This window comes from Vicugna pacos, chromosome 3 (assembly GCF_048564905.1).
Source record: "Vicugna pacos chromosome 3, VicPac4, whole genome shotgun sequence".
NCBI lineage: Eukaryota > Metazoa > Chordata > Mammalia > Artiodactyla > Camelidae > Vicugna > Vicugna pacos.
In genome coordinates, this window is record NC_132989.1 from 73,856,240 (window position 1) to 73,880,732 (window position 24,493).

A 24,493-nucleotide genomic window follows, 5' to 3' on the forward strand; every position below is an offset into this window, starting at 1 on the left:
GGAGCAATAAAAACTGTTTATGTTGACAACATCCCTTGAAGACTTTTTTTTTCTGTTGGTCTCATGCGTTCACATTCAGTTAAATGCTCAAATGTGGATTCATTTATGGAACGTGGACACTTGTATATCTCCTTGGCCAAAGGTCCCTCTGGATGACTCCTGCCTCTGCCTCTAGGAGACAGCGTTCAACTCTGGAGAGTTTTTACATTAGACATGGGTCATCACCATCCTCAAAATGCATTAAGTTTGTCTCTACATACAACTCTGTAAGTGAGAGAAACATAACACAGTGCTTTGGCATTAAACAGGCCTGGATTCAATCCCAACCCAACAATTCTGTACTCCCACATGTGTATAACGAGACTTGGACGTGGATAAATATCGCAGCACTGTGTTTAATGGAGAAACATAGGAAACAACCTAAATGTCCATCCCTGAAGAAATGTACTGCTAAGCTAGAATACTACATAAGAGTTAAAAGAAGTAACCTAGATGTTTACAATTGTGTACAATTATCAAGTGCTTACAATGGGTAAGTTTCTGTTCTATGGCTAATGCTTTCAAGTCCACCCCCATGCAGCAATGTTGGCAATGCTTGCTTAGAACACGAGTAGGATTTAGTGGAAATATACCATAGCAACAGAAATAAACAAGTCAACATCTTTGTCTTCGTGATGGACAGCCAGGGGCATCTTTAATAACAGTTACAACGAACAGCAGTTACTGAGCACCTTCTGTGTCAGCCACTGTTCTACATGCTTTCCATGTTTAACTCAATTTATCCTCCAACAACCCAATAAGGTAAAGACTATTAGAATCCACATGTCCCAGATAAAGAAATTAAGGCACATAGAAGACAGGGAATTTGCCCAAGGTCACACACTAGTAATGGTAGGACTGGAATTCAACCCACACAGTCTAACTCCAGATCCTGTGATCCTAACCACTTTGCTGTCTGTGTCTCTATTGGAATCAAAATGGATAGATGTCAAAATAAAATGTGAATCAGGGAAAAAGGAGGCAGAATTTTGTATAAGACATCACTTATGGAAACTTTAAGAGCACATATACATTATAATAATACCGTGTATCAGCAATTAATATATAAACGTATTATGCAAAAGTGTTTTTTATAGGTTTTTTTTTAATTTGAGAGGATGGTAATTAGATTTTTTTTTTTGATGGAGGTACAGGGATTGAACCTAGGACCTTGTGCATGCTAAGCACATGCTCTACCACTGAGCTGTACCTTCCCCTCCTATGTAAAAGTATTTTCATGTGGACTGGAAGAAGATCCACCCAGCTCCTGAGAGAGGTTCATTATGGAAAGAGAGGAAATAAGACATCAGGAGGGGGAGATAAGAAAAGAGACTGAACTGAACTGTATTGCTAATATTTTATCTAATATTTTATCTCCTTAAAAAGATTTCTTTAACTTCAATGAATATATGAAGTCAATGCACTACCCTTTTAGTTTTCCCAATAGTCTTATAAAATGTCTCATTTTCCCCCTAGCATTCATATTTGCAAAGCCCAGAATTCATAAACAGGCTTTACATTTAACCCTATCAATTAGCATTTGTATTATTAGGAGATAGTTTAAATGACATTTACTTAAAAAATTTTTTATTGATTTATGAATTTTAATAGCATGAAAAGATTTTACATAAAAATCAAATAGGTTAAACAAATTTTACTTTCTAAAGATAAAAGTCATGCAGATTCATTTTAGAAACTTTAAAAATTCCAATATGCAAAAAGTTACTTCACTGAAATACCACTGTTTCCAGTCCCATGCATATTGTTCCAGGGTTCTTCTATGATTAAATATACATATATACTTTTTTAATATAAAAATATCATTATACTATATATCCATCTCCATAAACTGCTATTTTCCATTTAATACACAGCAAATGTCTTTAAATATTTCTGCATTAATCTGTTGCATATATTTCATTCCATGGGTGTACGTATTTAACCAATTGTTAGTCCCCTCCCTGAAAAAAAGGTTAAATAAAGACATTTTTGGAAAAATTAAAGCTGAAAGAATTTGTTGCTAGCAAATCTACACTACAAACAAGTGTAAAAAGAAGTTCCTATGGCTGAAGGAAAATTATTCTGGATGGAAACTCAGATCTACACAAAGGAATGAAGAGCATCAGAGAGTAAATATGTGAGTCAACAAACTTTTTTGGGTTTTTTTTACATTTCTATAAAAGATAATTTAAAGTTTAAAGCAAAAAGGTATAAAAGTGCATAATAGGTTTTATAACAGATGTAAAATTAAATGGTATGACAATAATAGCACAAAACATGGCAGAAGAAAATGGAAGCAATCTCTTGTAAGGCTCTTATATTATTCAGGAAGTAATATAATATTATTTGAAGGAAAATGGGATAAGATGCACATTGTAAACCCTAGAGCAACCACTAAATAATTAAAACAAAAAATACAAAATAAGACAGTAATTATATGATTCAAAGCAACAACTGATATTTAAAGAAAGGAAGGACTCACCTAAACTTAAAAGGTTTTGCACAGCAATGAAACCATCAACAAAATGAAAAGACAATCTACTGAATGGGAGAAAATATTTGAAAATAATGTGACTGATAATGGATTAATATCCAATATATATAAACAGCTCATACAACATCAAAAAATCAAACAACTCAATTTAAAAATGGGCAAAAAAACTGAATAGACATTTTTCCAAAGAGGAAATGCAGATGGCCAGCAGGCACATAAGAAGATGCTCAACATCGCTAAAATCAAGGGAATGCAAATCAAAACCACAGTGAGATCTCACCTCATACCTGTCAAAATTGCTATCATCAAAAAGAACACAAATAACCAATGTTGGTGAGGATGTGAAGAAAAGGGGAACCCTCGTACACTGTTGGTGGGAATGTAAATTGGTGCAGCCACCATGAAAAACAATACAGAGGTTTCTCAAAAAACTAAAAATAGAACTACCATGTGACCCAGAAATTCTACTCCTGGGCATATATCCAAAAAAAACCCCAAAACACTAATTCAAAAAGATACATGCACCTCAATATTCACAGAAGCATTATTTACTATTGCCAAGATATGAAAGCAATCTAAGTGTTCATCCCAGATGAATGAATAAAGAAGATGTGGTATATGTATACAATGGAATACTACTCAGTCATAAAAAGAATGAAATTTTGCCATTTACATGCATTTACAGCAACATGGTTGGAAGAGGAGGGCATTATGCTAAGCAAAATAAGATAAAGACAAACAATGTATGTTATCACTTATATGTGGAATCTAAAAAAACCACAACAAACTAGTGAATACAACTACAACAAAAAAGAAGCAGACTAATAGATACAGAGAATAAAAGAGCAGTTACCAGTGGAGAATGTGGAGGGAAGCAATACAGGGGTTGAGGTGAGAGGTACAAACTATTGGGTGTAAGACAGGCTACAAGGATGTATTGTACAACATGGGAAATACAGCCAGTATTTTGTAGTAACTGTAAATGGAGTGTAAACTTTAAAAACTGTAAAAAAAATTAAAATAATTATAAATAAATAAATAATACAAAATAAAAAAAGGAAAGACTCATCATTGAGAGATGCAGGCTGGCTTCACTATTGTCACCTGCTGCTCTTCCAGGAATAAAAATATCCTTTAACAATTTAACTCTGGTCTACTTCCTTAGTCCCACCTTCCAACTCAAAGTATGGAGGCAACAAACTCCTCCAAGCAAACTTTTAAAGACCCACAGTCCAGAGGGGTCCACAGGGAGAACTGAACTAGATGAGATCCAGGTATCTTCGTCATGAGTCCATGACCTCACCAGAGAAGCCTGGGTCCTGAAGCTTTGACATTAATCACCTTTATCTCAATTTTAACAATGTTTATCACTACTGAAGAAATATTTTTAGATTCATTTTTAATACAGTTTGGTATATAATAACCAAAGTGAAACTATGCTGGCATTTTCAATATCAAAGGACCAATTTCTCTGAGGTTCAGTTCCTCTTTGCATCCACATGCCCACAGAGACAAAACACAGTGACTTGGACTTGAATGAGCCCTTCAGGGAACAGCCAGCTGTTGATGCCAAATACGTAGGAGTTTGAATGATGGAAATCAAACAGACTTCTGAATCATCCTGTTTTGTTGCCTGGATCCATGCACAGCTCTAAGTGTCTCTGACAAATCCTTTTGCTCACTGAGGTGCAGCCAGTGCCTGTAGGCTGCTAGCAGCTGGGATTTTTTTTTAATGGTTCATGACTCTCAAAATATAGTTATCACTCTAGACCCATCCCAAACATCTTTGTGGCTATGGGCAAACCACCTGACCCCCTAAAATCTTGCATTAGTCACCTGGTAATTGTTACATTAATAATATCTAACAGTATGTGCTCTGCTTGGGCTCTAAGTGACTATATAATACATATGTATAATAATATAATAAATAACACATTATAAATAAATGATATTCACTTGAACCTTGGAACAGATAATTAAACTGGGACAGAGAGAATTTTAATAACTTGCCCTCAAATTATAAAATGAGGAAGTGACAGAGCTGGGGATTTAAACCCAAGACTCAGCTCCAGCTCCTCACCTCTGGACTACACAGCCTCTGGTAAAGGAATAGTGAAAGACCGAGCATCACAAATTCAACTCATTTTTAGCACCAATTTCAAGGTGACTGTAGACAAACACTGGGACAAAACACAGCAACTTCACTTCTTACTCATGTCCCTGCCACCAAACTGCTGCTCTCCAGCCTTCCCTTGTCTACCCCAAATGTTCACCCTATAAGCACTTCCCCCAAAGGGTAGTTGGAGATAGCTCCCCTGCAGTCACTATGGAGAGCTGATCTTCGTACGAGATCCCATTCTAGGTGCTAACATGTCAAGCCAAGTTGGCCTTCTTACCCATGAGGAATGCATTCACTTGTTCATTCAAGTATTTATCAACCACTTATTATGAGCCAGCCTGGGCACTGTGCCAGGTACTGGGAATACAGTGCTAAAAAAATAGGTACAGCCTTTGCCCTTAAAGAACACATAACCACATAAAGGAGACAGATTGTGAGCTCATAATTACTAACTGCTTAGAGAAGGAAGGAAAACTTAGGGGGAATGAAACAGAAGAGCTGACATTTGAGCAGAAATCTGAGGGTTCAGTGGGAGTGTACCAGTCAAACAAGAATAAAATTCCAAGCAAGGGGAGAGCACGTGCAAAGGCATGAAAGAGGGACACAGATTTGAGGGCTCCATGACCATGGGACTGTGGGCAAATGATGGAAGAATAGGAAATCATGTTAAAGAGATGAGGCAGGCTTTGACTGAAGAAGGCCACAGAAGCAAGGATGTATGTCGCCTCACCCCCTTTACACACTAATAAAATGACAGAAAGGAGCACAAAAGGAATAAGACGACAACAGAGATATAGGAAGGAGGTCGTCAGTGGATGCACAAAAGAATTTACCACGGTGGAAAGCACTAGAAACGGTGTGGACTCATGAAGCAGAGAAGAGGAAGCCACAGTCTATGCACAGAGTGGGTGCAACCAAGGACAGAGCTCTTGACAGACATCCAAACTTGGGTATGCCAAAAGCAGATCCCGAGACAAAGACTTGTATACTGGTAGTTTATTTGGGAGGTGATGCAAAAAAAGCATAATAAAGGAGATGGGGGAGAAAAGGGGAGAAAAAACCAATTAAGTGCATGTAAATTTGAAGGTGACAGTTGTGGGCAATTAGGCCTTGATCTCAGTGGGGATGTAATGCACCTCAGAGCTGGAGTATTTATTCAACAAATTCCATCCCTCAATGGGTGAGGGTTGTCCCTGGAGGCTTAGACCTCCAGCACTTTCAGGCCACTCTGCATGCTGAGCCAAGCTGTCCTGGCCACGGAGAAAGCCTCCAAGTAGAAAAAGGCAGGTACTTGAGGTAGAAAATTGTCAGTATCTACAGGAACTGGGACTTCAGGCCAACTCAGAGGTGGGCAGCAGGGAGGTGGTGCTAGGCATCAACAGTTTCTGCTACGTACAACGGCTCCAAACTCAGAGTGTGTGAAGGACAACAGGAATAGGGCAGGAATTAACTGGAACTTAGCTGAAATTCAGTTCACCAAGCAAATGTTCTCTTACAACACCATGCATGGTAGACTCTGCAACCAGATCATTACCCTTCCCTTGATGTATTATCCATCCAACACTGAAAGGTTACAAACGGTGGAAATACCATACTCAAATGTGTTTCCTCCAAAATCCAAAAAGGCATCCCAGTGTTGTGCCTCGTTTTGGGGGCAGACGATGAAAGATACAGCAACCTGTTTTTCACCTTGCAGGAACTGTCTCAACTGGACCCCTGGAAACTTCACTAAGGAGACAGACTCCTGAATGCTCATAAGCTTTATCTCCCACCCTGTGGTTCATATATGTCTCAATAGGCATCCTAAGTACCTTTTACTTTCTGCTCATCAGATCTAATTAACACAGGCATCAAAATAGTGGTCCATTATAAATGTTGCACAAAATGTCAAAATGTCCAAGGCTTTGGTGGACTATATTATGACAGAGTGCAGGGCAGGACAGGTGGTGTAGACCTGAGGCAAGACTGGGAAAATATACTGTTGTTTCTTTCAGGTAAAAATAAATTGCTTCTAGTGATACCTACAAATTGGAAAGAGAAAAAAGAATTTTCTGGATCACTATCTGAGTACTAGGTGCCCAAGGCTGTATTAATTTGCTCCAGTATATACACCATACCTGCAAGAGCAGATAAAATTGGAATTAAGTATACAATCATCCATGGTCATTCTCCAAGATTCTTCTGATTACTTCAAAGGCCAAACAGACAAGTTAAACAAGGATGCAGTAAGTAGTAGAAGCTCACGTCTTTTACGTATTCAACAGCAGCAAGCACTTCAGTTCTTCTACTATATTAGATATTTCCTCCCACATCAGACTTTGTGCTTGTCTCCCTAATTATGGATGTAATGACAACAAGGAGAGATCTGAGTGGGTCTTGAGGACAACAGGCATCCTCTTCTAAAGCAACTGCCCCAAGTAGAATTATTACAATTGTCAGCCTAGAGAAGGCTAGTCTTCTTGGATGCAGAAGGGTAGCCTGCTTCCACCACCAACAGAAGCTTGCTATGACTTGGGGATCCAAGATTCTAAGCTCTACCTGAGTCCGTAAGATGTCCCCCTTCCAAGTCTTAAGGTCTCATTCCTTCTCAATGTCCTAACTCTTATGAAAAAGACATGGCAAAGCTGTGAATTCAGTTAAATTTTGTGTTTCATTTTCAGCAATACTGGCTCTGTGGCTGTAAGAAATGAGGTTATTTTTAGGGCTGCCTTAGAAGCTCTCTGGTTCTCTATAACTAGAGCTGAGAATTTAAGCTTCTAAGCTTCTCAAGTATCCCAGGCTATATTCTTTGTGGTCATCATTACTGCCACAATGGTCAAGGGCAACAGCCACTTGTTCCCCAGAGATATTTGCTTCTGTAGATGCTTCATCACAATTTACCACACGTGAGATACTTTAGAGACTGGACTTGTCAGCAAACAGGCTTTAACACCAAGCTTTCAAAAAAAAAAAGCTTTCAATTTCATAGCTTTTTGAATTTTAAAACTGTACATAAAAGATTATGAACCTATGATGATATAACAGTACTGAGGAGAGGTGAAAGAGATGGGACAACTGTGTAAGCTAGGCAAAATTTTACTTATTATAGCAAGAATGAAATGGATGATTTCTAAAGTTGAAAAGCAAATAAGAATTAATATAAGCTTTTAGATAGGTATATCACCAAAAGAACAAACTAGAAATGATTAAAAGTGATTGCTTTTCATCCCACTCCTGGGCATATATACATGGAAACAGCCTAGATGTCCATCAACAGATGACTGAATAAAGAAGATGTGGTATATTTATACGATGGAATACTATTCAGCCACAAAAACCGACAACATAACGCCATTTGCAGCAACATGGATGTTCCTGGAGAATGTCACTCTAAGTGAAGTAAGCCCAAAAGAGAAAGAAAAATACCATATAAGATCACTCATATGTGGAATCTAAAAAAAAAAAAAACATAAATACAAAATAGAAACAGACTCACAGACAGAGAGTACAAACTTGTGGTTGCCAAGGGGGCGGGATATGGGAAGGGACAGACTGGGATCTTAAAATGCAGAATAGATAAACAAGATTATACTGTATAGCACAGGAAAATATATACAAGATCTTGTGGTAGCTCATAGCAAAAACAAAATGTGACAATGAATATATGGACGTTCATGTATAACTGAAAAATTGTGCTCTACACTAGAATTTGACACAATATTGTAAAATGACTATTACTCAATAAAAAAAATGTAAAAAAAAAAGAAGACAAATGAACTTAAATATAAAACAGAAACAGACTCAGAGACATAGAATAAAAACTTGTGGTTCCCAGGGTGGAGGGGGTTGGGTAGGGGCAGACTGGGAGTTTGAGATTTATAGATGCTGACAGGTATATACAGAATAGATAAACAAGTTTATATTGTACAGCACAGGAAAATAAAGCCAAGATCTTGTAGTAGCTCACGGTAAAAAAGAATATAAAAATGTATATATGTATATTCATATATGACTGAAAAACTGTGCTGTACACCAGAAATTGACACAACATTGTAAACTGACTATAACTCAATAAAAAAAACTGAAAAAAAGTGGTTGCTTTTCTGAATAAAGGACGGATGAGAAAGGTGGATCAGGGCACTCTTATGAGCCTGCTTGTTCTATTCATTTTTAATCATGTATAAGTATTACCTGATTTTTTTTTTATCTTAAAGAATTTACACCAGGCCCAGGACACTGAGGGACGGTAAGGAAAGACATTTAAATTTTATTCCTAAGTGATAGGGAACCAACAGAAGTATTTAAGCAAGAGAATGGCATGATCAAAAAATGTTCTTAAGAAAGGTCAGAAGGGTCTGCAATGTGAAGAGTGTACTAAATGATCTCACTCACATGTGAAATCTAAAAAAGTCAGACTCACAGAAACAGAAAGTAGAATGGTGGTGGCCAGGGGCTGAGGGGTGGGGGAAATGGGGAGATGTTAGTCAAAGGGCCCACACTTTCAGTTAGAAACAAATGCACTCTGGAGACCTAATGTACAACATTGTGACCGTAGTTAATAATAATGTATTCCTGAAATCAGCTAAGATAGTAGATCTTAAGTGGTAGCTATGTGAGGTGACAGGTATGTTAACTTGATTGTGGTAATTAATTATTTAAACCATGCAAATGTGTATCACAACATCATACTGTACACCTTAAATGTACATAATTTTTATTTGTAACTTGTACTCAATAAAACTGGGGAAAAATAAAGATTTTTTAATGTAAAAAAATTAGTATAAAGAGTATATCAGAAGGCTACAGGAGGGTGGGGCCCAGGATTGTATCAAGACTAGTTAGAGGAGAATCTTTCACACCCAAGGTTCTCATAGTTGAATAGTTCAGGATCTGTTTCACTTGCAATTCCAAGTTCCAGCACTGAGAATACATAAGCTAAATCCTTCATATAGCAGTCGAGTAGTAGGACAGCACAGTAACACAGACTTTTTCCTTTATTCATTATTCTATCAGTTATCATTATTGCCTTGGGGTGTAAAGAGTTATGTGGCCCCCTATTGTACTAAGGCCTGATCTGGATGTTTAGAAGAAAAAAATCTTCCCTAAAAACCAACAAGTCAAGGTGGATGCCTGGGTTTAATGGCCATGGGATAAAGGAGTGGACAGAATGAGGATATGAATGGCACCCTTCTACATGCCTCAGGTACTTCCATGCCCACTTCCCTGCTGGCATGTGTGGATGAAACTTGGAGAGGGAGATAATCAAGAGTTAACATCCTCAGTCTTTGAACTGATCCTGAATTTGCAAATCATATCCGAAAATATTTCCAAACATCAAAAATATCCAATTTTATCCAAATGTTTATGTAGTATGGATGGATGAAGAGAGGAGAGAAGAGCTTCTGTGGCCTGGTGATATAATCAAGGACTCAGATCCTTTAATCCTTCTCTGCCACACTCAGAGTCATGCTTCATCCTCAGATGGGCAGCAAGAAGTCTCCATAGATGCCAGTCACTTCCCCACACGACAAAATCCAAAAGAAGTAAAAGATCAAATTTCTGGCTTTTCCTTGGAGCAAAGAAATATTTCCTAGAACCACCCCTCTACAGACTTCTTCCCATTCCAACTCCTGAACCAATCACTGGGAAAGAGAATGGGGAAACCCTTAAATCAGGCAGGCCCACCTGGAGCTGAAGGCTGACTGGCTTCCATGAGGCACAGGAATGCTTTTATAGGTATGAATAACTGAAGGAAAAAAGAGTTCTATAGGAGAGAAAATAGAGGATTGGACACCAGACAGACATCCACTAGCATCTATTATAACATCTAAATGGAAAAGCTGGCTTATGGGGTCAGGAAATCAAATATTAACTGGTAATTTTGTTCAAAATCTAGTAGATAAAATATCCTGATTTCAGAAGGTGAAGGTAAGAAAATGCCAACAGTAAGGACATGAGACACACAGAAAAGTATTTCCAGTAATCTCACAGAAATCTGAGAGAATGCCCGGCCTCTGAGATTCCTCTGGCACACTCTAAGTGCAGAGCTCTCAAGAATCTGCCAAGAACACAGGAGGAGTAGGAAGGGTAACAATGCAAAGCTGATGCATGTTTAAATGAATAATTAATATAGTAACAGATAGCACCTATCAAGCACTTGCTGTACACTGAGCACCGTACATACATTAACACATGAAATGCTCATAAAAACCCAGTGAGAGATTATCAGAGGTGAAGAAAATGAGGCTCAGATAGGTTGTTACTTGCCCAGCTTCATAATCCTAGTAATGAGGAAGACAAGACACAAACTGAAGTTTACTTGATTCTGAAGCTCATGTTCTTGGGTCACTCATCTACAATACCAAGTTTCTAGAGAAATGGAAAAATTAAACTAAACAAATTAAAATATGGGCCACACCAAAAGTTCTGAAGGACTCCAGTTTTTCCTAAAAACCCATTCTGCCCTGAGACATCATCTAAGTCATCTGGCCAACCAGTAGGCATTCACTACAGCCTTCTGATAAAATGTGGTCCACAGATCAGAAGTACTGGCATCAGGAAACTCTCGTTAGAAATGTAGAATTACAGGCCCTACTCCAAACCTACTAGATTAGAATCTACATTTTAATAAGATCCCTAGGCAATCCATATGCACATTAAAGTTTGAATTATTGCCCTACAGCATCCCTGACATCTGAGCTCCTCTTTAGTCTTTCCTGGGACAGCTTAGTTCATAACCTCACAGCTCTCATTATTAGTAAATTCTTCCCTGATCATTCTATACCTTCCTCTCAGTCTGCTATCTAAAGTTTCAAATGGCAATCCTTCAGATTTTGGAAACACCTATTACATCTCCCCATAGAGCTCTCTCTAAGTTAAGTATCTACTTCCTTCAATATTTTCCAGATCACAGTGTTCACATCCTCCATTTCTGTGGTACCTAACTTAAGATATGCATTAGGATCAATTGCAGGAAACTGTGTTTTTCATATACTCCCCCAAGTTCAATTAAGGCCCAGTTCTACACCTCAGAACCACTGTCCTGCACGTCTTCTATTTGTTAATATTCTTTCTAGAATACAGCTTATAGTTCTGAAGACAATGAACTGCCCAAATTTGAGCAGGCATTATTATGACCCATAATTAATGCAGCCTAAAATGTGACTAGCTCTTGTAAAGGGTCTCTTCACACTATTAACCCATATCAAATTTGCTGATAACCAAACTTTCAAGGTCTTTTTTTCCCATATGAGCTGCTGCAAAGTCAGGTTTCCCCATTTCTATACATAAGCTCTTGATTTTCCTTTCGAATTAGATGTAGGACTCTGTAATTATTACTCTTAAATTTCCTCTTCTTATTTTGACCCCTTGATTTCACCTACCAAGAGCCCTGAATTTTCATCCCATCTTTTACTGAAAAGCAGTAAGTGGACTGGGAAAAGCTGGGCTCTAGAATCATACATGCTTGGGTATAACCAGATTTATTTTATTGAGACAAATGGCTCAAATGGCTATACACAAGACTCTGTAACTTAAGAGGCCAGCTCAGTGCCTGATAAGAAATGTTTGTACAATACTCATTGACTGAATTAATGATGTGATGACGTATGGCAGTGATAACCAGGGAGACCACTTAGAAAGCTCTGGTACTGATCCTAGTGAGAACAGATGGATGTCTGAATTGAGGTTAGTTCAGTGATAAACGAGGATTTAGGGAGCTATTGAGGGGTAGAATCAGTAATATTTATTGGGCAAGAATAAGAATGTCAGGGTAAGGAAGAGGGGAGAATCATGATGACATTCAGGTGTCTGGACTGAGCAACTAGGAGGGCAGGACTAAATGTATACTGCCTCACTCCAACCCAATGGACTGCCTAAAGGCTCCAGGGAAATAGGAGTGTTCTCTATCCTGTGTGTGTTTTTAATTGAAATGAGGCTGATACCTTTAAGGACCTAATTCAATTGTGACATGAGTATAATTGATCAAAAATAATCTCTGGATGAACCTCGAAGACATTATGCTAAGTGAAATAAGCCAGACACAAAAGAACAAGTAGTCTATCATTCCACTTACATAAGGTATATAAAGCAGGCAAATTCACAGAGACAGAAAATAGAATAGCTATTACCAGGGCCTGGGGGAAAGGGAAGAATAGGCAGTTATTTTTTAATGAATACAAAGCTTCAGTCTGGGATGATGAAAAATTTCTGGAGATAGATGGTGGTGATGGTTGCTTAACAATATGAATATACCTAATACCACTGAATCACACACTTAAGAATAGTTAAAATAGAAAAATTTTATGTATCTTTTGCCACAATAAAAATGTTTCAAATGTATTTCAAGTTATCAATCATCCATGTTGATGAATATTCCCCTTTTTATCTAGCTACGGTTGGTTGGGAGAGAGGAACTAACAGAAGTCCTCAGAGACTTAAACCCTCTGCTTAACTCACTAAGATGTTACAACAAGGGCACCGGGGCATAAAGAATTGACTCAGAAAACAATTCTGTGGAAGCAAAATGTCAGCTGCTTTAAGGCCCATTATGTAGACTACTTCTCCTGTTTTGACTTGTTTGTTTTTGCTCTGATCTTATTTCTTTCCATCACCTTGAATAAATCTCACTAGAAACTTTTAGCTATCAGCAACCACTTTCAGCAATTAGCCTAAAATGAGGTACATACAGAAGTCAAAATAAGGCAAATTTTTATCTGGGTTGTGAGTTATACCTTTAAAAAATGTATATACAGTCTAAAATTTAAGATTTATGTCTTGACATGAAGGGCTGCTCCATTTTAAAATCTCCCAATCTAACCTTTTACCCTGTGAAGTGACTCTCAGCCTTGGTTGTACACTGGCGTCACTTGAGGGACCTTTTTTTTTTAAAAAATATGGAACACTTTACGAATTTGCGTGTCATCCTTGTGCAGGGGCCATGCTAATCTTTTCTGTATCATTCCAATTTTACTATATGTGCTGCTGAAGCGAGCACTTGAGGGAGCTTTAAAAAAGCATGAATTAGTTATCTGGAGTCCAGTCTGGGCATCAGAATTTTTTGTAAGCCGAGTTCATCAGGTGATTCTAATGTTCAGCCCAGGCTGTGAATCACTAGCTTAGAAGTTAAGACAAATTCACCCTACCCTGAAAATTTGAGAGGGAGAGAAATGTATCTAACCAAAAACATACAAGAGTGATAATATCACCAAAGCAGAAATTGACCTTAGAATCCTAAAACTTAAGAAGGAACTTCAAGATAATCTTAGAGTGATCAGTGCTTCTCAATCGAGCGAGATCCCCAGAACAGCAGCATCCACATCAGCAGGAAACGTGTTAGAAAGCAGATTCTGGGGCCCAGTCCAGACCTATGGAATCAGAATTTGAGGTGAAACACAGCAATCTGTGTTCTAAGAAGCTCTCCAGGCCATTCTGATATCAGCTGAATTTGAGAACCATAGTTCTAGGCAGTTACGGGGAGCTTTAAAAAGCATTCCATCACTCCCCAGAGGTTCTGATTCAAGGATTTTTTTTAAAAAACCTCCTCACCTGATTGTAGTGTGAAATCAGAGTTGAAACCCACTAATCTAGTCCCACCCCTGCATTAGGAGATAAAGAAAGACCATCCCAGCTAGTTAGTACCACCAGCTAGAAAGAACCCAAATCCCTTGATTCCAAATTGAGCTCTCTGACCAGCAAGCAATTCTAGGTCTCCTACTCAAAATGCTAACTCCATTCTAGTATAGATTTAAATTGTGACCCAGTTTGAAGACTCCATTGTTTCTTTACTTACAGTGCTCAGTTCTAGGAACTTGATCCTCTAGTTACCTTTCCTATGTCCCTTGTGGTAGAAAGAGAAGGTTAGAAGACAGGCCACATTAAAGTCAAGACAAAGTAGGAATAAAATTAAATTAAAATACCAATAGCTCCAAAATAAAAACAGGAGCCTCACAAATACTTGCAAACATCCATATAATAAATGCAAAGTATATAGCATAGGAAACTATATTCAATCTTACAGTAACTGTGAAAAAAATATGAAAATGAATATATGTATGTTCACATGTGACTGAAGCATTATACTGTACACCAGAAATTAACACAACATTGTAAACTGACTACACTTCAATAAAAAAAATATATATATAAGTCAAAAATAAATAAATGCAAAAAAGTTACATTTCAAGAAGAATTATGGACAATCCATTTACCTTTCATATAATACCAGCACTAGTAGTCTTAAGGCTACCCCAAAGGTCACTTAAGGCACCTTAGGAAGTCACTTAGTTCTACCTTCTGTCTCTTGGTATGGTTGTTTTTAAACTATCCCCAATGGAAGACTGTCAGATTCTTAAACCAGATTGCCAATTAAAAGTAACTTAAAATCTTGCTTAGTGATGTATTTCAGTAATCAAAAAGTTGCAATAAATTGAGTTTCCATTGTGGTAATTTGAACACATGATCCAGTCTCACTATTGATTGTGGTGGGAAGTTACATCCCTCCTTTGAATGCTGTGACTTTAAGGGTCAATACCCTCAGTTTACTATTCTGTCTACATTATCTTTTTAACATTTTTTATTGATTTATAATCATTTTACAATGTTGTGTCAAATTCCAGTGTAGAGCACAATTTTTCAGTTATACATGAACATATATATATTCATTGTCACATTTTTTCTCTGTGAGCTACCATAAGATCTTGTGTATATTTCCCTGTGCTTTACAGTATAATCTTGTTTATCTATTCTACGATTTTAAAATCCCATCTATCTCTTTCCACCCTCCGCCCCCTTGACAACCACAAGTTTGTATTCTATGTCTATGAGTCTATTTCTGTTTTGTATTTATGCTTTGTTTTTTTTATTTTGTTTTTTAGATTCCACACATGAGCGATCTCATATGGTATTTTTCTTTCTCTTTCTGGCTTACTTCACTTAGAATGATATTCTCTAGGAGCATCCATGTTGCTGCAAATGGCGTTATGTTGTCGGTTTTTATGGCTGAGTAGTATTCCATTGTATAAATATACCACATCTTCTTTATCCAGTCATCCGTTGATGGACATTTAGGCTGTTTCCATGTCCTGGCTATTGTAAATAGTGCTGCTATGAACATTGGGGTGCAGGTATCATCCTGAAGTAGGGTTCCTTCTGGATATAAGCCTAGGAGCGGGATTCCTGGGTCATACAGTAAGTCTATTCCTACTCTTTCGAGGAATCTTCATACTGTTTTCCATAATGGCTGCACCAAACTGCATTTCCAACAGCAGTGTAGGAGGATTCCCCTTTCTCCACAGCCTCTCCAGCACTTGTCATTTGTGGATTTTTGAATGACGGCCATTCTGACTGGTGTGAGGTGATACCTCATTGTAGTTTTGATTTGCATTTCTCTGATATGTAGTGATATCGAGCATTTTTTCATGTGCTTATTAATCATTTGTATGTCTTCCTTGGAGAATTGCTTGTTCAGGTCTTTTGCCCATCTTTGGATTGGGTTGTTTGGTTGTTTCTTATTAAGTCGTATGAGCTGCTTATATATTCTGGAGATCAAGCCTTTGTCGGTTTCATTTGCAAAGATTTTCTCCCATTCCATAGGCTGTCTTTTTTTTTACTTATGATTTCCTTTGCTGTGCAGAAGCTTGTAAGTTTCATTAGGTCCCATTTGTTTATTCTTGCTTTTATTTCTTCTAGGAGAAAATTTTTGAGATGTATGTCAGATAATGTTTTCCCTATATTTTCTTCTAGGAGCTTTATTGTATCTTGTCTTATGTTTAAGTCTTTGATCCATTCTACATTATTGTTTTGACTTAGTTTCAATGTTACAGTGGTTTCATTTCTGAAAAGTTTTTGTTTGTTTTTTGTTTTTTGTTTTTTACTGTAGGCAGTTAATCTTCCACCAAGCTTGAAAATACAGAGGAATTTATTTTAACCTTTGACTTGCAGAACATGCTACCAATTAGTGCTTGCAGAGCACTGGAGCCTGGCTGGCAAATTTTCTTAAAAGATTGCTGCAAGAATACAGGATGCCCAGATACCCAAGGCTTGCAATGTCCAGTAATCAGGGTAGCACCAGGGAGCCCAGAGCAAGAATGAGCAAGCAGCCTCTTCAAGTCCCCTAGAACAACTCAGGGCCAGTCATCTTCTATCTTTGTCCTCCACTTGACAGTCAGAACACTGGAGAGTCAGTCTCTCCAGCCAAGCCTCGATCATGTGCCCAGATCTCAGCTAGGGACCATGGCTCTTTGCTCAACACACTCACCAAGATCACACAGGAGAGGGGTAGTTCCCAAATGAGAATGTAGGTTGCAGTTAGCAAGAGGACCTGGAGAGGTACTGAACAGGTGTACTGAACTGTACTGTACAGGTGAAAAGACCCTCTCAAGTCACTGACTCACTGCTGCACGAGGACAGGGGCCATGCTGGGCTTATCTTTGTATCCCATCCCAAAGCCAGACACACAGTAAATGTTTGTTCATTTGGATAAAATAAACTGACAAAGCTGAAGAATGCATCATCATCCAGCTAAATGTTTTTCCACCATCACTCTCACCAAGCCATCTAGTGAATACTTATGTGTAGAATTTCAAAAGCTCTTAGCATGCCTTTTTTTAATCTTTTGCTCCAGCTTACTTCTAATAAGTAGTTCTGGTTATGTTTTCTCTTCAAGAAGTTTGCCAGTTAAATCCCCACCTTCTAAGACCTCCCTTCCCTCAAATCCTTGCCCCCTCAGCCCAGTGGCAACTAGGGCAGAAAAAGGGGACATAAGCAGGTGGAAAGAAAACTTGAGCATCTGGAAAAAGAAAGAAAACAACTAGTCCCAGGTCAGAGAGACTGACTTTGGTCCCCTCCCAACTTCCTCAGATACAACTTTTTAGTAGTAGAACTAGGACTAAGCTGGTCTTCTCCCAGTTCTCAGTCTAGTGCTCTTTCCAATCTAGGGTTCTTTCCATGATCATGTTGCCTCCCATGCATTTATTCTGAGCCTTCACAACTTGTGACTGATGTGACACTGTTACCTAGACATAACTTTTAAAAAATTAAAGGAAACATTAGTCTTATAAACAGTTTAATTCTACTGGAAGCTATTTCAGTATCCAAAAGCATCAGGGTCATCATTATATCCAGGAATATTTGTACCATTGTACATTAATAAGGCAGAATTTAGCAACACACCTTAAAATTCTACAAACACTTTGACCCAACAATACCACTTTGAGAAATTTGTACTAACAAAATAATTAGTCACGTAAAGAAACTACAAGGTATGTATTGCAGCATTATCTATTCTAATGGGAAACCAGAAACAAATTGTGTCTAACAATTTAAGGAGTGGTTAAATCAAATAGCACTATACAATGTAATATCATGTAACATCAAAATTATTAGAGGAAATATTAAATAACATGAAAACATGTCAACACATTTACAATATATAAGTGAAAATGTAGATTTCAGAATAACTTTTTGTGTGAAAAAAATTTCCTACAGATAGAAAAAAGAGAACAGTATACAAGAGAATAGTAACAGCAGCAGTTATCTCAAGGTGATGGAATTATGGAGAATTTTCACTTTATTTTCTTCACTGTCTTTCTAAATTTTCTACAAATAATGTTGCTGGATTTTTTTTAGTACAAATAAGTTTTAAACAAAAGCTACTTTTAATTATCCTAAGCTATAGGAATGTGATGAATAGAGCTATGGTTGAAAATGTCAAATACATTTCCTACAGAAACCTCTTAGTATTAGTCTGAGTTCTCCAAAATTCTACTTGTTCACTTCTTACAATTAACTCTTGCAGAATTACACATCAATTTTTTTCCCTAGTTTACTTCTAATAAGCAGTGCTTGTCATGTTTTCCCCACAGTAAGTTCTCTTTTAAGCCTCTACCTTCTAAGCCTCTACCCTGTTTTCCCTGAGTCATTGCTCTACCTTAACATAAGGAGAAGCACACACCTGCGACCTGGGTCCTCTTTGTCAAAGAAAAAGCTGCCAAACATACGAAAATGCTGGCTGCCACAGAAAATCAAATTGCCCCCAGCCTATGGTAAACTCTCTTCATGAGTCAATTAAATGGCTCTTTAGAATGCTAATGCATATCATGTGTTTATCATACTAAAACCTCTATTAAAATTTACAAAGCAGGCAGACGGCCTGTAGAAGCTGAAACAGGCAAGAAATCGGATTTTCTCCTCAAATCCTCAGAAGGAATGCAGCCCTGCCATCTTGGTTTTAGATTTCTGACCTGCAGAACTACAGGTGAACAATTCTGTGTTGTTTTAAGTCACTAAAAAGCCACAAAGTAGCTATCTGGAATATTGGCTTGTAAGAATTATCAACATCTGACATGTAGCATCAGCATTCAGTCCACGATAGCGAGCTACAGACAGAGCAACCACACGTCCCAATCAGCCAGGTCAGTCCTGGCTCACACCCATATCCAGTGTAATTATGAGTAGGACCCTTTCAAAAGCACCCCAGAATGGACAGTCAATTGTAAGTTACCTTGATTATAAGCCTCCTCATTTGGAATGTACGTCTGCCTAGAAAAATCAAAGGCAGACAGAAATTTCACTGAGCTCCGAGAACAATCATGTCTTTAGCCTCCTGATTCCAGATACAAGAGAATTTGAGGCACATTAAATAAAAAATTATTTTTAAGTGTTTTGTGGAAAGGTGTTTTTGTCAAAATAATAAAAGCCTATGACTTCATTAAATATTAGTTGTATCTAATTTGTAACATTTAGAGAGAAATGTTATAAATGACAGGAGGCCATGAGTATCTAGTTCATTTTCTTGCCATTTTTCTAAATACTGAATTTCAGAACCAATCATTAAAAGATCAGTAAAAACCAGCTTTGGCCAAAGCAGTCAACAACCATCCTTCCAGAACACCGTTATCAATACATTTCAGAACAGGAACAATGTGACCTCCTCGCCAAAAAAGTCTTATTAATGAAATCATTCAAAAACATGCTTCTGCCCCTGTAAAGGTAATAAACAGCTTCTCTCTAGTTTTGCCTTGCATGTAAGCATGCACATTTGGTAAGTAATCAATTTTTCACTTGCACATTCAACAGTACCTTTTGCTAGTGCAGAAAAAAATATTTTGACAAATTCTCATTTGAAAACATTTTTCTTGAAAACTAAGAAACAGAAGTAATTTTGTCTATTTTTTATTAAGTGTCCAAAAAGGCTAATAAAGAATTTTAAGAAATATAGTTAGTCTTTAAGTTACTCATATACCCTGACTGAAATTCACATTTATAATAACCAAAATGTTAAAAAAAATTCTCATTACAAAAAAATCAGTTAAGTGATGTGATGGTTGTGTTAAGTAACCATATTGTGGTAACCACTTCACAATATGTAAGTGTATCAAATCATCACATTTTACATCTTAAACTTACACAATGTATGACAATTATATGTAAATAAAGCTGGGAGGGCAGGCAGACAAAAAACGCTGCCTATTTTGGTAGAGCATTATAAATGTTTTTTTATTGGATAAACTATACAAAATAACTTTAATTATTTTAAGTGTGGTGTTATTAATAACCATGACCTTCCTAAACGGAGAAAGGTAAAAATACTCGTAAAATATCCATGAGTCTTTGACGTGTTGATGGCTCCCATCAACGGAAAGCCATCTAGTCTTAATTTTTTTAAAAGTTTTCTGACATGGATGTAAATTTTAACTGAAAATGTAACATAATTTACTATTTTAAAATACTTACTGTCTTCCTTTGTGGGCTGGCAAACTAGCCCCACACACGGAGGACCAGAAGAGACGGAGGAGAGGCGGCCGCTCCAGGTTGTGAGGTGGCAGGTGTAATAAGCGGCAAACTCACATTGGAGGTTAGACGCAGCCGAGAGACGAGGAGGTCACCACATTTGCCCACCAGGCTCTTAAAAGTTTACAGAGAGGCCTTAGTGGGGTTCAGTGACGTATTCAGTCCAGACGGTCCCAACACCTTCCTCCCTCAAGGCGGCGTTCTTCAAGCTACAGCAATAGCCGGCGGTCGGGGAGGGGGAGGAACCAACGACCAGCCGGTTCCGGGTCAGGGGTCAACGGGTGGTCACATCCTCCCCGTGACCTCCTCAAACATTCTTCTCAAAACGCCTCCCCCCTGAACTGTGGTCATCTATCTGTGAACAGCTCAAAAAACTAAACTGACTTTTGATACACAATGCAGCCTAAATTGAACATCACACACACAAATGTTTGAATTATTAATTTTATTAGGAAAGCATTTGATAGTTATATTAAATCATATATCACTTAATTTTAAAATGATGTGGCCTGACGACACAATTAAGACAGGGACTTTTCATTCATTCAACAAATAACTGAGCACCTATAAGTGCCAGGAATTGGAAATTTAGGCCAAACAGGAGGATCCCTGCTCTCACAGAGCTCACATTCTATAGAGCAGGACGACACTATTAAAAAAATGTTTATATTTCTTATAACACAAAAGACAGAGGGAGTGACAGGAAGTAGATGGTGCTCTACAGGAGCACATAGTAAGTGTCTAACCCAGCCCAGGCAAATCACAAAGACAAAGAGATAAGTATTTTAAGAAGGGAGAAAAGAACAGTTCAGGCAGAGGGAAACTGATAGACGCTTGGGTGGGTGGGTGGGACTTTGTAGGTTCAAGGAACTGGAAAAAGTCTCGAACGGGTGCAGTACCAAGTGTGAAAAGAGGAGTCAAGGAGATGAGACTGAAAAGATGATGACCAAGATCCAGGGAGGGCATTAGGGGTTTGCACTTCTACAAGGAACCAAGGAAAGATGTCAGTAAGGGAGCAGCAGGACAGATGTGCACTTCAGAAGGCCATCCTCATTCCAGAGTGATGGAGAGACTGGAATAGGTTAAGACTGGTTGCAGGTAGACCACTTCTAAGGCCTGTGTAAAAGATAAAAATAGAGGGGGAATTTAAGAGATAGCAGGCAAAATCGATAGAACTTGATAACTGAATCTGAGGTTCCTCAGACCTGTTCAATTATGCCGGTCTGATGCTCAGGGGAGAACTATATTAACAACAGTCAATACAGGGATCATCTCCATTTAGATGGCAACTGAAGCCGTAAGAAGGGCTAAATTCAACCAGTGAGAATAAATCAAGCAATGAAAAACACATACATTTAAGAATGAGGAGGCACAGGGAAATATATACAAGATCTTGTGGTAGCTCACAGCGAAAAAGAATGTGACAATGAACATATGTATGTTCACGTATAACTGAAAAATTTTACTCTACACTGGAAATTGACACAACGCTGTAAACTGACTCTAACTCAATTTTTAAAAAGTTTAAAAAAAAAGAATGAGGAGGAATAACATTCAGCCATAAAAAAGAACAGAATCTTGCCATTTGCAACAACAATGGATGGACCTTGAGGTCACTATGCTAAATGAAGTAAGTTAGACAGAGAAAGACAAATATCATAAGATCTCACTTATATTTGGAAACCAAAAAACAAAACAAAGCAAAACAAAAAAAACCAAGCTCATAGACAGATTGGTGATTACCAGAGAAGAGAGGGGTAGGAATGGACAAAATAAGTGAAGGGGGTCAAAAGGTACAAACTTCCAGTTATAAAATAAATAAGTCCTGGGGATGTAATATACAGCATGGTAACTGCAATTAATAATACTGTAGTGCATATTTGAAATTTGCTAGGCAAGAAGACTTTAAGTCTCATCAGAAGAAAAAAAGAAAAAAAAAACTTTGTAACTCTGTATGATGATGGATGGTAACCAGACTTATTTTGGTGATCATTTTGCAGTATATACAAATATTGAATCATTATGTTTATACCTGAAACTAATATTGTGTGATGTTCAATTATATCTCAATTTAAAAAAAAAGGAAGAAAGAAAAAGGAGATGTGCCAGAGCCAGGGAGAGGAGGGAATGAGGAGTTAACTGTTTAATAACAGAGTTTCAGTTTCAGATGATGAAAAGTTCTGGAGATGGATGGTGGTGATGGTTACACAACAATGTTCCGTGTACTTAATGTCACAGAACAGCACAGTTAAAAACGGTTAAAATGGTAAACTTTATGTTATATATATTTTACCACAGTTAAAAGACAATGAATGTGTCTTTTAGAATAAGAAAGTATTCACATACTACCAGTGAAAAATCAAGACAAATGGTGAAGGGAAGGAGGATTCAGCAGAGGATGTGGGGCCTGCAAAGAAAACTGGGAGAGAATGACCAAGGAGGTTGGTAGGAAACCTAGAGCGTTAGTCATGGACGCTAATGACAGCATTTCTAGGAGGAAGTGTCTGATGTGAATGCCCCAGAGAATTAAATCAGATAAAAGTCGGAAAGAAGCCCCCTGGTTTCAGCAACATAGAGGTTAATAGTGACCCTGGAGAGGGCTGTTAGCAGAGGAAGCCAGAAAGCAAGAGGGTGAGGAGAGGACAGGTAGGAAATAGAGCCCACAGTGCAGACAGCAAGAAGTCTGCCAATTATGGAAGCGGAGGACAGTGGCTGGAGGGAAAAGTAACTGATTTTTTTAAAGTACATTTAAAAAATCACCATGCATAATCAGCAAAGCAATCTCTTCAGTGGAAACACAACTTTATGTTAATAATCTCAACAATGCCTGGAATTTACAGATTACAGAACTTTTCATACTACTTATGGTTTTAAAAGGATAACTGTCAAGTTAGTCTCTTTTATGGGTGGTAAAGCTAAGCCACAGAAAAGTTTCTCTGAGAAAATTTACAAGGAATTGAAGGTCATGAAATAAATATCTTCACTGACATTTTTTAAGGTAGAAAAGTACAATGCACTGTGTTAAGAAAACAAGTTTACTGTAATAGCCACATGTTGAAAAAGTTGAAAATTTTAAGGCTACTAATTATTAATTTTTAGTACATGTCCAGCGGAAGATGCTTTACATTCCAATTACATCCTGAAGGTGCCAAAGCTAGTCTTCTGGATTGGTGCGTTGAGGGCTGCGCTAAGACTGAGACCCAGCACCAGTCTGGTGTCCACTGGATCAATAATCCCATCATCCCACAGCCTGATAAAAAAACAAAAAGTGAGTCATTAGGAATTCACCACGAAACCACCAATTACACACGCTATGCCTGAAAGTACCTAGGATGTTTTTCTTCCGGTAATATATGGACCTACTGATTAGCTTCCGTGTACTACAGTCTCACAACAGAGACCATGCTCAAGAGAGGGGTGGGAGAAAGAAAAATAACATGACTTTTGTCTCAGGATCCCACAAAATGTCAAATCAAGTTTATGGCTTTAGGAACAGCTTACTACAAGAAGCCTCAAAATAATCCCTGGTTTTAAAATATTTTTATTTATTTCAGCAAAAACTTTCCAGTCCTTCCTTTGCCCACACAAGCATACAAATCAACTTGATACATTACTGCTGTTATTATGAAGAGCCACATAAACCCAGGTAATACTCTCCCACCAAAGTCCCTACTGGAAAAGGTATATTCCCCCAAACTCCTAAACTCTTAAGAAATTATGAAAATCATTAAATAGATTTCAGTACATTTTATTAATAAAATAAACACCTTCAGAAAACAAATAATAGCTTTAAACTACTTTGAGAAGAAACTTTTAAGTAAAAATCTTTGTTTTTCAAGGACAGCCTCAAATTTATAAAGAAAAATGAGAAGGAAATAATTGTTTTTTAAAGGTCATTAGTAGGTGGCAGTTTTGCTTTCTTTAAACAAACTGCCTTCAGTATCTGGACATAGCATCAATTATTAAACCATACTTGTATCAACAGACCATGAATCAAACCTTTGCTCATAAAACATTCATAATAGGGATCCTGAAGTATCAACAGCCAATAAAAAAAATTACTCTTGTAATTT

The 24,493-nt window shown here is 37.6% G+C and overlaps 1 protein-coding gene, 1 long non-coding RNA gene and 1 other non-coding gene across 4 annotated transcripts in view; all 3 read right to left on the reverse strand.

The window, feature by feature from the left end:
- Window positions 1-20,612, reverse strand: part of LOC140695665 (uncharacterized) — a 202,697-nt gene extending 182,085 nt beyond the window's left edge. The window contains exon 1 of the long non-coding RNA XR_012071414.1: window positions 20,364-20,612. This is a non-coding gene — a long non-coding RNA (uncharacterized lncRNA). The remainder of the gene's footprint in view (window positions 1-20,363) is intronic.
- On the reverse strand, window positions 13,520-13,626 carry LOC116280103 (U6 spliceosomal RNA). Its single transcript, XR_004189438.1, has one exon. It is a non-coding gene; the product is annotated as a U6 spliceosomal RNA (small nuclear RNA).
- Window positions 20,613-20,846: 234 nt separating the features above from the next.
- The window catches only part of MCCC2 (methylcrotonyl-CoA carboxylase subunit 2), a 59,387-nt gene continuing 55,740 nt past the window's right edge, over window positions 20,847-24,493 (reverse strand). For both annotated transcript variants that reach the window (XM_006197562.4, XM_072958540.1), the window contains exon 17: window positions 20,847-23,670. In XM_006197562.4, coding sequence (XP_006197624.1) covers window positions 23,553-23,670 — 118 coding nt within the window. In that variant the 3' untranslated portion in view covers window positions 20,847-23,552. The remainder of the gene's footprint in view (window positions 23,671-24,493) is intronic.